Source organism: Drosophila biarmipes, chromosome X (assembly GCF_025231255.1).
Source record: "Drosophila biarmipes strain raj3 chromosome X, RU_DBia_V1.1, whole genome shotgun sequence".
Taxonomy (NCBI): domain Eukaryota; kingdom Metazoa; phylum Arthropoda; class Insecta; order Diptera; family Drosophilidae; genus Drosophila; species Drosophila biarmipes.
In genome coordinates this window covers 18137229-18151780 of record NC_066611.1, presented here as the reverse complement: position 1 = coordinate 18151780, position 14552 = coordinate 18137229, and the positions used below count along the sequence as shown (strand labels likewise).

At 40.7% G+C, this 14552-nt stretch overlaps 2 protein-coding genes across 2 annotated transcripts; both read left to right on the top strand.

Annotated features, from left to right (window-relative positions):
* Positions 1-9882: 9882 nt before the first annotated feature.
* LOC108023300 (odorant receptor 10a) lies at positions 9883-11919 on the top strand. Its single transcript, XM_017092601.1, has 5 exons — positions 9883-10421; positions 10869-11056; positions 11103-11392; positions 11447-11599; positions 11869-11919. Exons 1-5 carry the CDS (start codon positions 9883-9885, stop codon positions 11917-11919), a joined length of 1221 nt encoding a protein of 406 aa, XP_016948090.1.
* A 451-nt stretch (positions 11920-12370) lies between these two features.
* On the top strand, positions 12371-14086 carry LOC108023330 (gustatory receptor 10a). The gene is made up of 2 exons (XM_017092651.1): positions 12371-13435; positions 13928-14086. The coding sequence occupies exons 1-2, from the start codon at positions 12371-12373 to the stop codon at positions 14084-14086; spliced, it is 1224 nt and encodes a 407-aa protein (XP_016948140.1).
* The last annotated feature ends 466 nt before the right edge of the window (positions 14087-14552 follow it).

Below are 14552 nucleotides of genomic sequence, written 5' to 3'. Positions count from 1 at the left end.
TTAATTGTCCGGGCGGGTTTTTATGGCTTTGTCTGGGGGGTAATGTAAACTGACCGGAATTTGCAGCCTATCAGGGCAGTTTTCCAGATTAAATGGTCTTTTGCCTTGGGTTCTATATGATCCTACTTTCTATAAAAGGTATACAAAAATAACCACACAACTAGTCTAATCTATCGATCTTTTCTGTAGTATACATACTTCTTCAAAAAGTAATTCGAATTTAAGGATTATATCTTATAAACATTTTCATTAAATAGATTTTCTTATCCAAAAATATAAAAAAAAAATGTTCTTTCGTCTATAACCACGCCCAATTAACACCTTTATTTACCACATTAAAATTCATAAAATTTTCTGTTTCTATCAGCACACTCATTTTCTCTTTGGGTGTAACAAATTCGCCAGCTGATCTAAATTTATATGCAAACAAAAGCGTCTGGACGGGCAGACGGTCGCAGAAACAACAAGTTAACGTATCAAATAAATTGCGACAAGCTACATTTTATTTCAATTTTAAATGCACAATTAACATATACGCCAAGACACACATAAAATAAAACACACAAGCAAACGTGAAATAATTTTCTATTAATCGTCGGCTGCCTCTTCAATTCGGCTCAGTGCTGGCCAGAAAGATTTTTTTCGCGGCAAGGAAGTACAGAATTTTTAATAAAAAATTACTTAATAATTTGTAACTCAATTACTCGTGAACCAGGTGTGCCTAAAAAGTTGGTCACCACTGCGTATGAGTGATTTCAGTTAGTCACCTTGTGTTGCTCTCATTTCCGAGTAGATTAATCACACTTTAATCACATTTGTGATAAAACTTTTGCTTTATCATATAGTTAACAAAGACAAAGACTATTTTTTGAGTCTTACAAAGCAAGTGCATCTATTGTCCGTATAATAAACTTAGTTAACAGTGCGTATGAGCGATATTAGTAAGGTAGGACCAAAAAATGTCGATATAGGGATCCAATGTAGTTAAACTAAGAATTTAGCTCACAAAACTATGTATAAAAAATGTTTAAGAACTCCTAACTTTAGCACCTAATTTTTTTATGACAACAGAAACTTAAAAATTAAAAAAAAGGTACATTTATGAATAAAAATAAATAAAATGGATTTTTTATTGTATAGGGATCTAAAAAAGTGGCCAGAAAAGCTGCTAATTCGTCAACGCTGGTTATCTGTTCACGTGAACTGCGCATGCGTTTCCCGCTGCGGTCAACGCCCCCCCTCCACGGCCGCCCCTGTAAATCGCCCGTCGATCGCCGATTGTCGTCCGTCTTCTGGTGTTTGCTCGTATTTAACGAGGCTTTTTCGCGAGCCTCTCTCGCCGGCTGCATTCAAATTGGCTTAGGCGACGGCCGGGCAATCGGCCGGGCCATAAAGCCCGTAAGGCGAGCAAACGCCAAACAAAGAATACAACAAAACGCGTAAAACTTTGATCTTCGATAGCGCTGGAAGTGGCCAAGCCGGCCAAGATTAGGAGCCCAGGAGGTGGCCTGCCCTAAATAGCCTGCTAGAAGAAGAGCCGGCGACGCGTGGCTGCGATAACCGACCCAATGGTAAGTAGGTGAAGGCAGCGGCAGCGACTATATGGTCCCTCATATACATCAAATATATGTATAGTATATGACTAATTGATTTGCGCAGACTGTGGTAATTGGGGAATTTGAATTGGCATTACCACTTCTCATATTTCGCATTAATTTCGCCAGCTTAATTGGCGATCATCAAGCGGCAATTTATCATCGAGGCCCATCATCGGGCGCTTGGTCTATTTTTAGGCCCCGCGTTGGGCGCCAGTTTCTCGATGGACATCTCATCAGGGTCACCAATTCGGTTGGATCCGATTCTGAACTAGATCCCAGCCTTGGGAATATTGCTTGTGCTATAGAATATAACAGAGAGTGATACTTTAACGACCAGAAGTAGGTTGGTCTATTTTTAGGCCCCACGTTGGGCGCCAGTATTCCCATTGGGATCAGATACTACACTCGATCTCGTCGGTAGCAGTCAGGCCAATGCTGTATTCCTAAAAGTAAGTGACACTTTTACAACCAGAAGTAGTCGTTGTCACGTTTTCGGTTCTATTGTTATCTCAAGTATTTGTCTTTATAGCTTACTGTTTAATTGTTTCATTCAATAATAAAATAAATAATGGCAACGTGTCGCTCTTATTTGTTATACGCAATGCTAACGGTTCAGAAGTGTTTTATAAATGCCTATTGCGTTTTTCTTTGGAACTGGACCTTAAAATAAAGTTTACTGTACAAAGTAGGCCTTAAAAAGCACATTTATAGAATTCCCAGGGAATTCTCGAAAGCATTATCAGAAAATCAATGGGGGCCACCGCACTGTTTGGCGCCATTTTCTACAGATGACTATCGCTCCATCGAGTGGATTTTGTTCTTTTTGGCGTTAAGTTTCGTCTGTTTGGGTTTTGGCCACTTGTGAGCCCTCATAAAGTTGCATAATCCGTCGTCCGATGGCCGATAGCCGCCGCCAGTCAAAGATTGGCAGCACCACCAGCCATAGTGCTTCTGATTCCGTCCCCTGGGACCCTGAACTTTGCCAGCGTTACGTATTTCCAGCCGCCTATCTGGAAAGTCTGTGCCAGGGGATGTGCGTCTGCAGTTCGAAGCGAAAAATAGAAAAAAGAAAAACGGACTTATAAAATGCGACACTCTTTATGCCCCCAATTGGCGTATAAACTCTATTAAACAATTTATGCTCTAAACTGTCTGAATTGCTTAACTTCTTTATGGCACTCGCATTCGCATTCGGGCTTGGGCTCTGGGCTCTGGGCTTTGGGTTCGGGCCCGCACGCTTATTTATTCTATAATAAACTTATCTAATAGTCATGTGCACTCTATGTGCCCGCCGTATTGTTTCTGTGGTGCCAGCTCAGCTCGGTGCGGTTCGCGTTGGATCGGCTTGTCATGAAGCGGAATCTAACTGAACGGCGTGATCGGATATCTCTGGGACCCCCAAGTGCCCAGGCCCCTCATCCAAATTAAGGCAGCTCCCTCTCCCTCTGCCTTGGTTCTGCTGATTCCACCCATTCAGCTGGCTCTTCAAAAACAATGTCAGGCCACCTCAATTGAGCTGAGTGCTGGGGGCTCCTTTCTATGGGCACAGTGATCTTAGTCAAACGTATACTTTTCATAACCTTACAAATTATCAGAGAAATAAATAAATTCTTGTATCACATAGTATTATTTTTTTAAGACTTATTTCTGGAAAAATATTATGTTTCTGAGGCCTTTAAATGTCAAATCATTTCAAAATGTGACAGCCTGTACAATAATATGTTATATTTCTGAGCTTTATCAGTATGATCCTAAAATATGACAAACCTCAACAACAAAATATTATAAATCTGAGGTTTTACAATTTCAAATCATGACAAACCAGAAAATGTTTAATTCTTGAATATCTTCAATATTTCCTTTTAGAGGTTTCACTGTACCTGTGTTGCGTGTTAAGTAGTGGGCGTGCGTGAGAGAAAGGGGGTATTCCGTGTGTTCGATGGCGACTACCTCAGTTGCAAGGAAGTTGCTAAAAAAACCAAAATAAAACCAAATGCATATGGAAAAGGGGCAACTGCTGACGGCTGAACAATTGGCGTTGATTCAATTTGCTAGCCATTTGCGGTACTCGGCACCGCCGCTGCAATTATGCCCATCAAATCTATCCCAATCCCGCGAATCAAGCAATTTACCCATCATCATTACGATCATCATCCAGTGTTTAAATCAATTTGATGCCCTTGTATTTTTCGGAGGGGGATAGCTTAAAAGTGAGTCAATAATTTAATATTTTTCCCATATTTAAATAGAGGCACTGAACGATTTTTAAGTTATAATACCTGCGTATGAGAGTGAAAGAAGTATCTGAAACGTCTGCCTTTATGCTTTATGCCTTGATTCAACAAAACTACAAAAAACGGGAAATAAAAATCGTTTTTTCGACAAAAATCTGAATCTCGTATTTTTGCCAAAATTGAAATCCAATTTCGCCCTTAAAAGTCAGTTTTTTGGATGCCATAAAGAAAGTAAACGTCGGATCGTTGTGCTCGTTGCTAAATTTCCTATAAACTGGCATTCAAACCTGGAAAATTTTTATTTTTGACCCTTTTCGCAAAAAATTGCGATACACCCCCTTACAAAAATTGCGAAAATTTTTTTAAAAAATAAATTTTCCTTAAAATGATAGGGATCGTTAGCAGAGGAAGCAAGCTGCCCGAAACAGTTGGTCTTTTTGCTGTACGCCTTGATTAAACGAAACTACGACGAAAAAACGGTAAACAAAAATCGTATTTTTGACAAAAATCTGAATCTCGTATTTTTGCCAAATTCTAAATCCAATTTTCGGCCTGTAAAGTCAGTTTTTTGGATGCCATAAAGAAAGTAAACGTCGGATCGTGGAATGCCGTACCTCGTTGTGCTCGTTGCTTAATTTCCTATAAACTGGCATTCAAACCTGGAAAATTTGTATTTTTGACCCTTTTCGCAAAAAATTGCATACACCCCCTTACAAAAAATGCGAAAATTTCTCAAAAAATTAATTTTCCTTAAAATGATGGGGATCGTTAGCAGAGGAAGCAAGCTGCCCGAAACAGTTGGTCTTTTTGCTGTACGCCTTGATTAAACGAAACTACGACGAAAAAACGGTAAACAAAAATCGTATTTTTGACAAAAATCTGAATCTCGTATTTTTGCCAAATTCTAAATCCAATTTTCGGCCTGTAAAGTCAGTTTTTTGGATGCCATAAAGAAAGTAAACGTCGGATCGAGGAATGCCGTACCTCGTTGTGCTCGTTGCTTAATTTCCTATAAACTGGCATTCAAACCTGGAAAATTTGTATTTTTGACCCTTTTCGCAAAAAATTGCGATACACCCCCTTACAAAAAATGCGAAAATTTCTCAAAAAATAAATTTTTCCTAAAATGATAGGGATTGTTAGCAGAGGAAGCAAGCTGCCCGAAACAGTTGGTCTTTTTGCTGTACGCCTTGATTTAACGAAACTACGACGAAAAAACGGTAAACAAAAATCGTAATTTTGACAAAAATCTGAATCTCGTATTTTTGCCAAAATCGAAATGTCATTTTTCGCCCTTAAAAGTCAGTTTTTTGGATGCCATAAAGAAAGTAAACGTCGGATCGTGGAATGCCGTACCTCGTTGTGCTCGTTGCTTAATTTCCTATAAACTGGCATTCAAACCTGGAAAATTTGTATTTTTGACCCTTTTCGCAAAAAATTGCATACACCCCCTTACAAAAAATGCGAAAATTTCTCAAAAAATTAATTTTCCTTAAAATGATGGGGATCGTTAGCAGAGGAAGCAAGCTGCCCGAAACAGTTGGTCTTTTTGCTGTACGCCTTGATTAAACGAAACTACGACGAAAAAACGGTAAACAAAAATCGTATTTTTGACAAAAATCTGAATCTCGTATTTTTGCCAAATTCTAAATCCAATTTTCGGCCTGTAAAGTCAGTTTTTTGGATGCCATAAAGAAAGTAAACGTCGGATCGAGGAATGCCGTACCTCGTTGTGCTCGTTGCTTAATTTCCTATAAACTGGCATTCAAACCTGGAAAATTTGTATTTTTGACCCTTTTCGCAAAAAATTGCGATACACCCCCTTACAAAAAATGCGAAAATTTCTCAAAAAATAAATTTTTCCTAAAATGATAGGGATTGTTAGCAGAGGAAGCAAGCTGCCCGAAACAGTTGGTCTTTTTGCTGTACGCCTTGATTTAACGAAACTACGACGAAAAAACGGTAAACAAAAATCGTAATTTTGACAAAAATCTGAATCTCGTATTTTTGCCAAAATCGAAATGTCATTTTTCGCCCTTAAAAGTCAGTTTTTTGGATGCCATAAAGAAAGTAAACGTCGGATCGAGGAATGCCGTACCTCGTTGTGCTCGTTGCTTAATTTCCTATAAACTGGCATTCAAACCTGGAAAATTTGTATTTTTGACCCTTTTCGCAAAAAATTGCGATACACCCCCTTACAAAAAATGCGAAAATTTCTCAAAAAATAAATTTTTCCTAAAATGATAGGGATTGTTAGCAGAGGAAGCAAGCTGCCCGAAACAGTTGGTCTTTTTGCTGTACGCCTTGATTTAACGAAACTACGACGAAAAAACGGTAAACAAAAATCGTATTTTTGACAAAAATCTGAATCTCGTATTTTTGCCAAAATCGAAATGTCATTTTTCGCCCTTAAAAGTCAGTTTTTTGGATGCCATAAAGAAAGTAAACGTCGGATCGAGGAATGCCGTACCTCGTTGTGCTCGTTGCTTAATTTCCTATAAACTGGCATTCAAACCTGGAAAATTTGTATTTTTGACCCTTTTCGCAAAAAATTGCGATACACCCCCTTACAAAAAATGCGAAAATTTCTCAAAAAATAAATTTTCCTTAAAATGATAGGGATCGTTAGCAGAGGAAGCAAGCTGCCCGAAACAGTTGGTCTTTTTGCTGTACGCCTTGATTTAACGAAACTACGACGAAAAAACGGTAAACAAAAATCGTAATTTTGACAAAAATCTGAATCTCGTATTTTTGCCAAATTCTAAATCCAATTTTCGGCCTGTAAAGTCAGTTTTTTGGATGCCATAAAGAAAGTAAACGTCGGATCGAGGAATGCCGTACCTCGTTGTGCTCGTTGCTTAATTTCCTATAAACTGGCATTCAAACCTGGAAAATTTGTATTTTTGACCCTTTTCGCAAAAAATTGCGATACACCCCCTTACAAAAAATGCGAAAATTTCTCAAAAAATAAATTTTTCCTAAAATGATAGGGATTGTTAGCAGAGGAAGCAAGCTGCCCGAAACAGTTGGTCTTTTTGCTGTACGCCTTGATTTAACGAAACTACGACGAAAAAACGGTAAACAAAAATCGTAATTTTGACAAAAATCTGAATCTCGTATTTTTGCCAAAATCGAAATGTCATTTTTCGCCCTTAAAAGTCAGTTTTTTGGATGCCATAAAGAAAGTAAACGTCGGATCGAGGAATGCCGTACCTCGTTGTGCTCGTTGCTTAATTTCCTATAAACTGGCATTCAAACCTGGAAAATTTGTATTTTTGACCCTTTTCGCAAAAAATTGCGATACACCCCCTTACAAAAAATGCGAAAATTTCTCAAAAAATAAATTTTTCCTAAAATGATAGGGATTGTTAGCAGAGGAAGCAAGCTGCCCGAAACAGTTGGTCTTTTTGCTGTACGCCTTGATTTAACGAAACTACGACGAAAAAACGGTAAACAAAAATCGTATTTTTGACAAAAATCTGAATCTCGTATTTTTGCCAAAATCGAAATGTCATTTTTCGCCCTTAAAAGTCAGTTTTTTGGATGCCATAAAGAAAGTAAACGTCGGATCGAGGAATGCCGTACCTCGTTGTGCTCGTTGCTTAATTTCCTATAAACTGGCATTCAAACCTGGAAAATTTGTATTTTTGACCCTTTTCGCAAAAAATTGCGATACACCCCCTTACAAAAAATGCGAAAATTTCTCAAAAAATAAATTTTCCTTAAAATGATAGGGATCGTTAGCAGAGGAAGCAAGCTGCCCGAAACAGTTGGTCTTTTTGCTGTACGCCTTGATTTAACGAAACTACGACGAAAAAACGGTAAACAAAAATCGTAATTTTGACAAAAATCTGAATCTCGTATTTTTGCCAAAATCGAAATGTCATTTTTCGCCCTTAAAAGTCAGTTTTTTGGATGCCATAAAGAAAGTAAACGTCGGATCGAGGAATGCCGTACCTCGTTGTGCTCGTTGCTTAATTTCCTATAAACTGGCATTCAAACCTGGAAAATTTGTATTTTTGACCCTTTTCGCAAAAAATTGCGATACACCCCCTTACAAAAAATGCGAAAATTTCTCAAAAAATAAATTTTTCCTAAAATGATAGGGATCGTTAGCAGAGGAAGCAAGCTGCCCGAAACAGTTGGTCTTTTTGCTGTACGCCTTGATTTAACGAAACTACGACGAAAAAACGGTAAACAAAAATCGTATTTTTGACAAAAATCTGAATCTCGTATTTTTGCCAAAATCGAAATGCTGCTGCGAGATGAGCTGTCTTGGGTGTTTTCACTCGTTATGGAATGTGCATGTTCTGGGTGAGAACCCTTAGGAGGCTGAACATATAGAGCGGTCTTATCGGTGCTCTAGATCGACCTTCGATGTCGGTGTCGCGGCTTTTCAAACCCGATCAAAGTCAGAGCAAAAAACCAACCCGTGAGCCTCCGGCTGTGTGCGTGCCATCGCTGACGTCACCGGGCCGCGGAACGTGCGCTGCTAATCGAAGTATATGTACTACATACAAAAAGGCATAAAAAACCTTAGACTCGTCTGAGGCGTTGACAAAAACTTCAATACATCAATGGCCGTACTCGAAAACCCGGCATACCCATCGGCGGACAGGTTTGCATGATTTATGACTCCGCAGCTGACAGGCGTCAGGGCGAGCAGGTGCGGATTCCAGGGGAAGGGGGTGTTGAGGTGCTCTATAAGGTGTACCTAATGCAAGCTACCCACTTTTTATGAATCACTTATATTGGAAAAATCATTTCAAGATGTGCCATACCATTTATTTGGTATTTTAAAAGTTAATAATAGTAAAGAATCTTTCAAAATCCCATTACATCCCACAAATGTTTTTCCCCCAAATCACGTGATGCAAACACACAACATGCTTTATATCCACTCTGCTCGGCACTAGATTTCTGCTCTGATAAGGCCACCTATTGTGAGCAATTGCCAGCTTATCACAGTGACTCATGAAGGTCATCATTTGAGGTTCCAACTGCTTAGTGTAAAGTAAAGTCGCGAATATGCCTAACTCGGCGATAAAAACTATTATATTTGCTTTGCATACATATTAGATGTAATCACAGGGACTAGAAACGGGAGAGTACTTACAAGAAATAGATAAAAGTATTTAAAATGTGGAAAATTCATAGAAGATATGTCGGGCAAATAAAGCGAAAAGAAGAGGTCTCAGACCTGGTAGTTGTGTTATCAATTTTGTTACAAGTCAAGATTCTAATCCATTATATTTCCATTATTTTCCATTGCTAGGTGTCCAATAGTCCCCGAATCCGCCCCTGGATCCTCATGCTGTGCGTGAGTGGGCTGGAGATTAGTTAAAAACGCACGAGTTGGACGAGTCCGACGTCCGAGTGCCTTAATCTTGATTTGTTTGTGTTTTGATTACTGAAATTAGCGGCCAGCGCTAATTGATGCATTAGCTCTGATTGCGTCGCGCTCCCGGCCACTTGGGCCTGTCGTCCGCTCCGATTCCCCATCTGCCCCATAAATAAGAAATGGAACCCTCGAGTCCCAGGGATCCATCCGCGCCGCCAATTATCGGAGTCTTTAAATTGCAAAAGTTACTGGTCGAACTTTGACCAACTTTGCCTGAATAACAAGTCAATTATGAGGGCTATGTCAGCTACACTGTAAAATAATTATGTAAATTTTAACTTAGTCTTTGGAAGAAAATAAAAAAAAGATTCCCTAGCAGTAAAAAAATTTCCTGGATTTTAAACTGAATCTTGTCATATCCTTAGAAGAAAATAAAAAGAAGGTTCCTTAAACTGCAAAATAATTATGTGGATTTTAAATGTATTATATCATATCTTAATAAAAAACATAAGAACCAGGATCCTTAAGTTTTCGTTTGTATATACCAACGTTTTTAAGTGAGCTATCTTTAATCTATCTACAAATTATAAACAAATTATAAATAAATTTTAAGAATTTAATATTGTTTTCCCAAGTGTATGAGTACGGTTACCGCCGCCTATATAAGGCAGATTCCTGTAAAGGATGGATCAAAAAAGATATATCCACCATGGTCAGGTGGTTCCGGTTCCTAAAGCGCGATCAAGCCCTTTCGGTGTATTTTTTTGCCGTGCCCCGTCTCAGCCTGAACATCATGGGCTATTGGCCGGAAAAGTCGGGCGACAGGCCGCCCTTGAGGGCCCTGGCTAACTTCGTGATCCTGGCCATCGGCGTCCTCACCGAACTGCATGCCGGGCTGCGTTTCCTGGACCAGCAGCAGATCACCCTGGCCCTGGAGACCCTCTGTCCGGCGGGCACCTCGGCGGTCACGCTGCTAAAGATGTTCCTCATGCTGCGCTACCGCCAGGACCTGTGGGCCATGTGGAGCCGCCTGCAGAGCCTGCTCTTCGAGCTCAGGCGGGAGCTGCCCGACCAGCGACGAATCCGGCTGCGGCACTCCATCATGGCGGCCCGCATCAACTTCTGGCCACTGTCCACCGGATTCTTCACCTGCACCACCTACAACATGAAACCCATCCTCATCGCCTTGGTCCTGTACCTCCAGAATCGGGTTGACGATTTCGTCTGGTTCACACCGTTTAATATGACGTGAGCCGTTGCAATTTCAGATTAAAAACACCATTTAATCTACATTTTTAATTCGGTTTTAACGTTCAGCACAACCAAATTTGAGTTACTGGGGATTTTTGCCAAAAATTAGCAAAAATATCTACTCCTAAAAGTAAATTTTAAAAAATGAATTTAAATCTAAAAAAATTATCCTACATCTTTTAACAATTTCCTAATAAAAAATCACTTGGGCGTTGTAGTCTCTTTTAAGTATAATTGTAGGTGTCTAAAAGTATGCAGGCATATCAGTATTTCTGCATGAATTCATAATTGTAGCCTACTTTTAAACACCTAAAATTATGTTAAATTATTCCAAAAACCCTAATGATTTATGTGGAACGCTACATGAACTCCAAATTTATAAAACACTATGGGAATGTGTTCTTTATGTGTAAAGCTAAATAAACAGGGGTCATATTTTTACAGAATGCCCACAGTTCTTCTACGATCACCATTTTTCCCTCTAACATACATATTTATTGCCTACACGGGCTATGTTACCATCTTTATGTTCGGAGGTTGTGATGGCTTCTATTTCGAGTTCTGTGCCCACTTGTCGGCTCTTTTCGAAGTGCTGCAGTCGGAGATACGATCCATTTTCAGGCCGTACAAAGGTGGGTAGGTAAGTCTAGCAAAAATGTATTAATTTCATTTTTCCAGATCACTTGGAGCTTTCGTCCGACCAGCTGCATCACTTGGAGGAGCGAATGCGGGCGGTGATCATCAGGCACAATGACATTATTAACCTGGCCAAGTTTTTCCGGGAGCGCTATGTGATTATTACCCTGGCGCACTTTGTGTCCGCTGGCATGGTGATTGCCTTCAGCATGGTCAATCTTCTGGGCGTGGGCAACAATGGCCTGGGAGCCCTTCTCTATGTGGCCTATACGGTCGCAGCCCTGAGCCAACTGCTGGTCTATTGCTACGGCGGAACTCTGGTGGCCGAAAGTGTAGGATACCGGATTTTTCCTATATTGTACGGGCTTTTAACCTCCTTTTTACAGAGTGCGGAGCTGTGCCGAGTCGTGTTCTCCTGTCCCTGGCACTTGTTTAAGCCCCAGCAGCGCCGCCTTGTTCTCTTTCTGATCATGCGGTCCCAGCGGCCCATGTCCATGGCAGTGCCCTTCTTTTCGCCTTCACTCAACACCTTTGCCTCGGTGAGTAACTGAAATCTACACTTAAAAAAATAGTACATTTAAAAAGGCGATTGTCTTTTAAATTATAAAATGTATCCTTTCCTAAAAAATATAAGTAAATTTAATAAATAATATAAAATAAATAATTAATAATTTAAGAAAACAGCAACTACAAAAATGAAAAGAAAACTAAGCAATTGTATATTTAAAATAAGTTGTTATATTTGAAAAAGTAATATTTTAGGTTGTCATATTTGAATATATTTACCTTTCATTTTGGTGTTTTGCAGATTCTTCAGACTTCGGGCTCTATTATTGCCTTGGTTACATCCTTTCAGTAGATATATACTTACTTTATAAACCTAGTTGGTCAAAATGTTGTTACTTTTTAAATAAACAGAAAATTCGTAAGTCAATTTTCAGTACTTTTTCTGATACATTCTAAGTGCTCTTTGAAATATTTTAAATATATTTTGAGGCAGAATCATGTAGGCTTGCCCCGCCTTTTGAAACTTTGAAACTTTTTGAAAACTATTGTTTGAATTGCCATAGCTTTTTTCGAAAAACCTTTAAATAAAATGAATAAATCAATTAAAACAAGAGCTATTTGTGGCAATACAGCCAAGGGCAGTTTTTCACCTTACACCTCCTTTTCGAGCCTTTCGTATCGGCCATCTCCAATAATTAGGCGCTGGCTCTGCCACTCCCGTTGGCCATTTCATTTCCCAAAACACGCAAACCGAAAAAAAAAACCTGGGCGCTGCTCAGTTTGCTGGGCAAAGTGGACCCGGAATGACCTCGCCAGATGAGCGGAGCTTCTGGGAGCGGCACGAGATCAAGTTCTACCAGTACGGCCATGTGTACGCCCTGATCTACGGCCAGGTGATCATCGACTACATCCCCCAGCGGGCCCTGAAGCGCGGCATCAAGGTGCTCCTCATCCTGTGGGGCCACCTGTTCAGCCTGCTGCTGATTGTGGTGCTGCCCGGCTACTTCTGCTACCACTTCCGCACCCTGACCGACACCCTGGACCGCCGCTTGCAGCTGCTCTTCTACGTGAGCTTCGCCAACACGGCCATCAAGTACGCCACCGTGATTGTGACCTATGTGGCCAACACCGTGCACTTCGTGGCCATCAACCAGCGCTGCACGCTGCAGCGGATGCACCTGGAGCGGGAGTTCCAGAACGCTCCGCGGGAGCCGAAGAAACCCTTCGAGTTCTTCATGTACTTCAAGTTCTGCCTGATCAACCTGATGATGATGATCCAGGTGTGCGGCATCTTCGCCCAGTACGGCGAGGGCGAGAAGGGTTCCGTGAGCCAGGTGCGGGTGCACTTCGCCATCTACGCCTTCGTGCTGTGGAACTACACGGAGAACATGGCGGACTACTGCTACTGGATCAACGCCTCGGTGCTCAAGTACTACAGGCAGTTCAACCTGCAGTTGGCAGCGCTCAGGGAGGAGATGGACCGGCTTAGGCCCGGCGGAATGCTCCTCCATCGCTGCTGCGAGCTCAGCGATCGCCTGGAGGAGCTGAGGCGGCGGTGCCGGGAGATCCACGAGCTGCAGAAGGACAGCTTCCGCATGCACCAGTTCCAGCTGATCGGCCTCATGCTGAGCACGCTCATCAACAACCTGACCAACTTCTACACCCTGTTCCACATGCTGGCCAAGCAGTCGCTGGAGGAGGTCAGCTACCCGGTGATCGTGGGCTCGGTCTACGCCACCGGCTTCTACATAGACACCTACATCGTGGCCCTGATCAACGAGCACATCAAGCTGGAGCTGGAGGGCGTGGCGCTGACCATGCGGGGATTCGCAGAGCCACCGGCGCATGATGAGCGGCTGACCAGGGAGGTAGGTATCGGACATAGTGGGTAGGGTTCCTAGGTACCTAGTCTTCAAAACTCTTTTATTTTTAATTTGAGGTGCCAAAAAGTATGCAGTGAGTAAGGGACCTTCCTCTTGATGTTTTCATCGCCCTTTTGAGTTTAAGATACATTGTGGCATACTTTTAGGTTCCTACATATGATTTTGGCGTTAAGATACATTGTTGCATGCTTTTAGGTGCCTAAACGAGATTGTAAGGCACCCGGATAATAAACCTCTAAAATTTTCAATTAAATAGGAGCTTTCTCGAATTGGAATAGGAATTTATCTTATATATAATATGCATTTTCTTAAGCTCATTACCTTTTATAAATATTTGAAAGGTATATACAAATTAACGATCTATTAGAATTATTTTGTAAAAATAAATAATATACCCATTGGTACTTTTGTTTTTAGAATATATGCTTAGGTATTTCTTAAGGTATATGGTTTATTGGAAGAACTATTATTTTACAGATAGAACACCTTTCCTTGGAGCTACTCAACTACCAACCGCCGATGCTCTGCGGCCTTCTACACCTGGATCGCCGATTGGTATACCTCATCGCTGTCACCGCCTTCTCCTATTTCATAACTCTGGTGCAGTTTGATCTCTATTTGCGCAAGAAATCCTAAAAAGTAGGCAACATAAAAAGAAATGATCGAATCCGAATTTAACGAACTATAAGTTTAAGGAGAAACACTTCACTTCAACAATACAATTCAATTATACCCAATGCATGCATTCACTTATTTTAAACGCCTTTAAAAAAGGGATAATTTAAATATTTGTAATATCTACTAATACATAATATAAACCATACTTATATGAACTGTCATCATAACCTTACAACCCATTTTAATGTGAGGTAGGTTATGAAACAGAATAAAAGATGAATGCTAATGGAAGAGGGCTTCCCGATGGAAAAGGGACAGGGCGTGTCCTTTGAAGATAGCAGTTCAATGGTCTGTTGTTTGCTCAGATAAGACCTTCGAGAGGTGGTCGGTGAATTCCTTTCGGGACGAGCCATGGCTCCTTAATGGTGGATACATTCAGTTGCTGGCCACAATGCGAGCCGCCAGGTGGTGCCGGAGGGCTCTG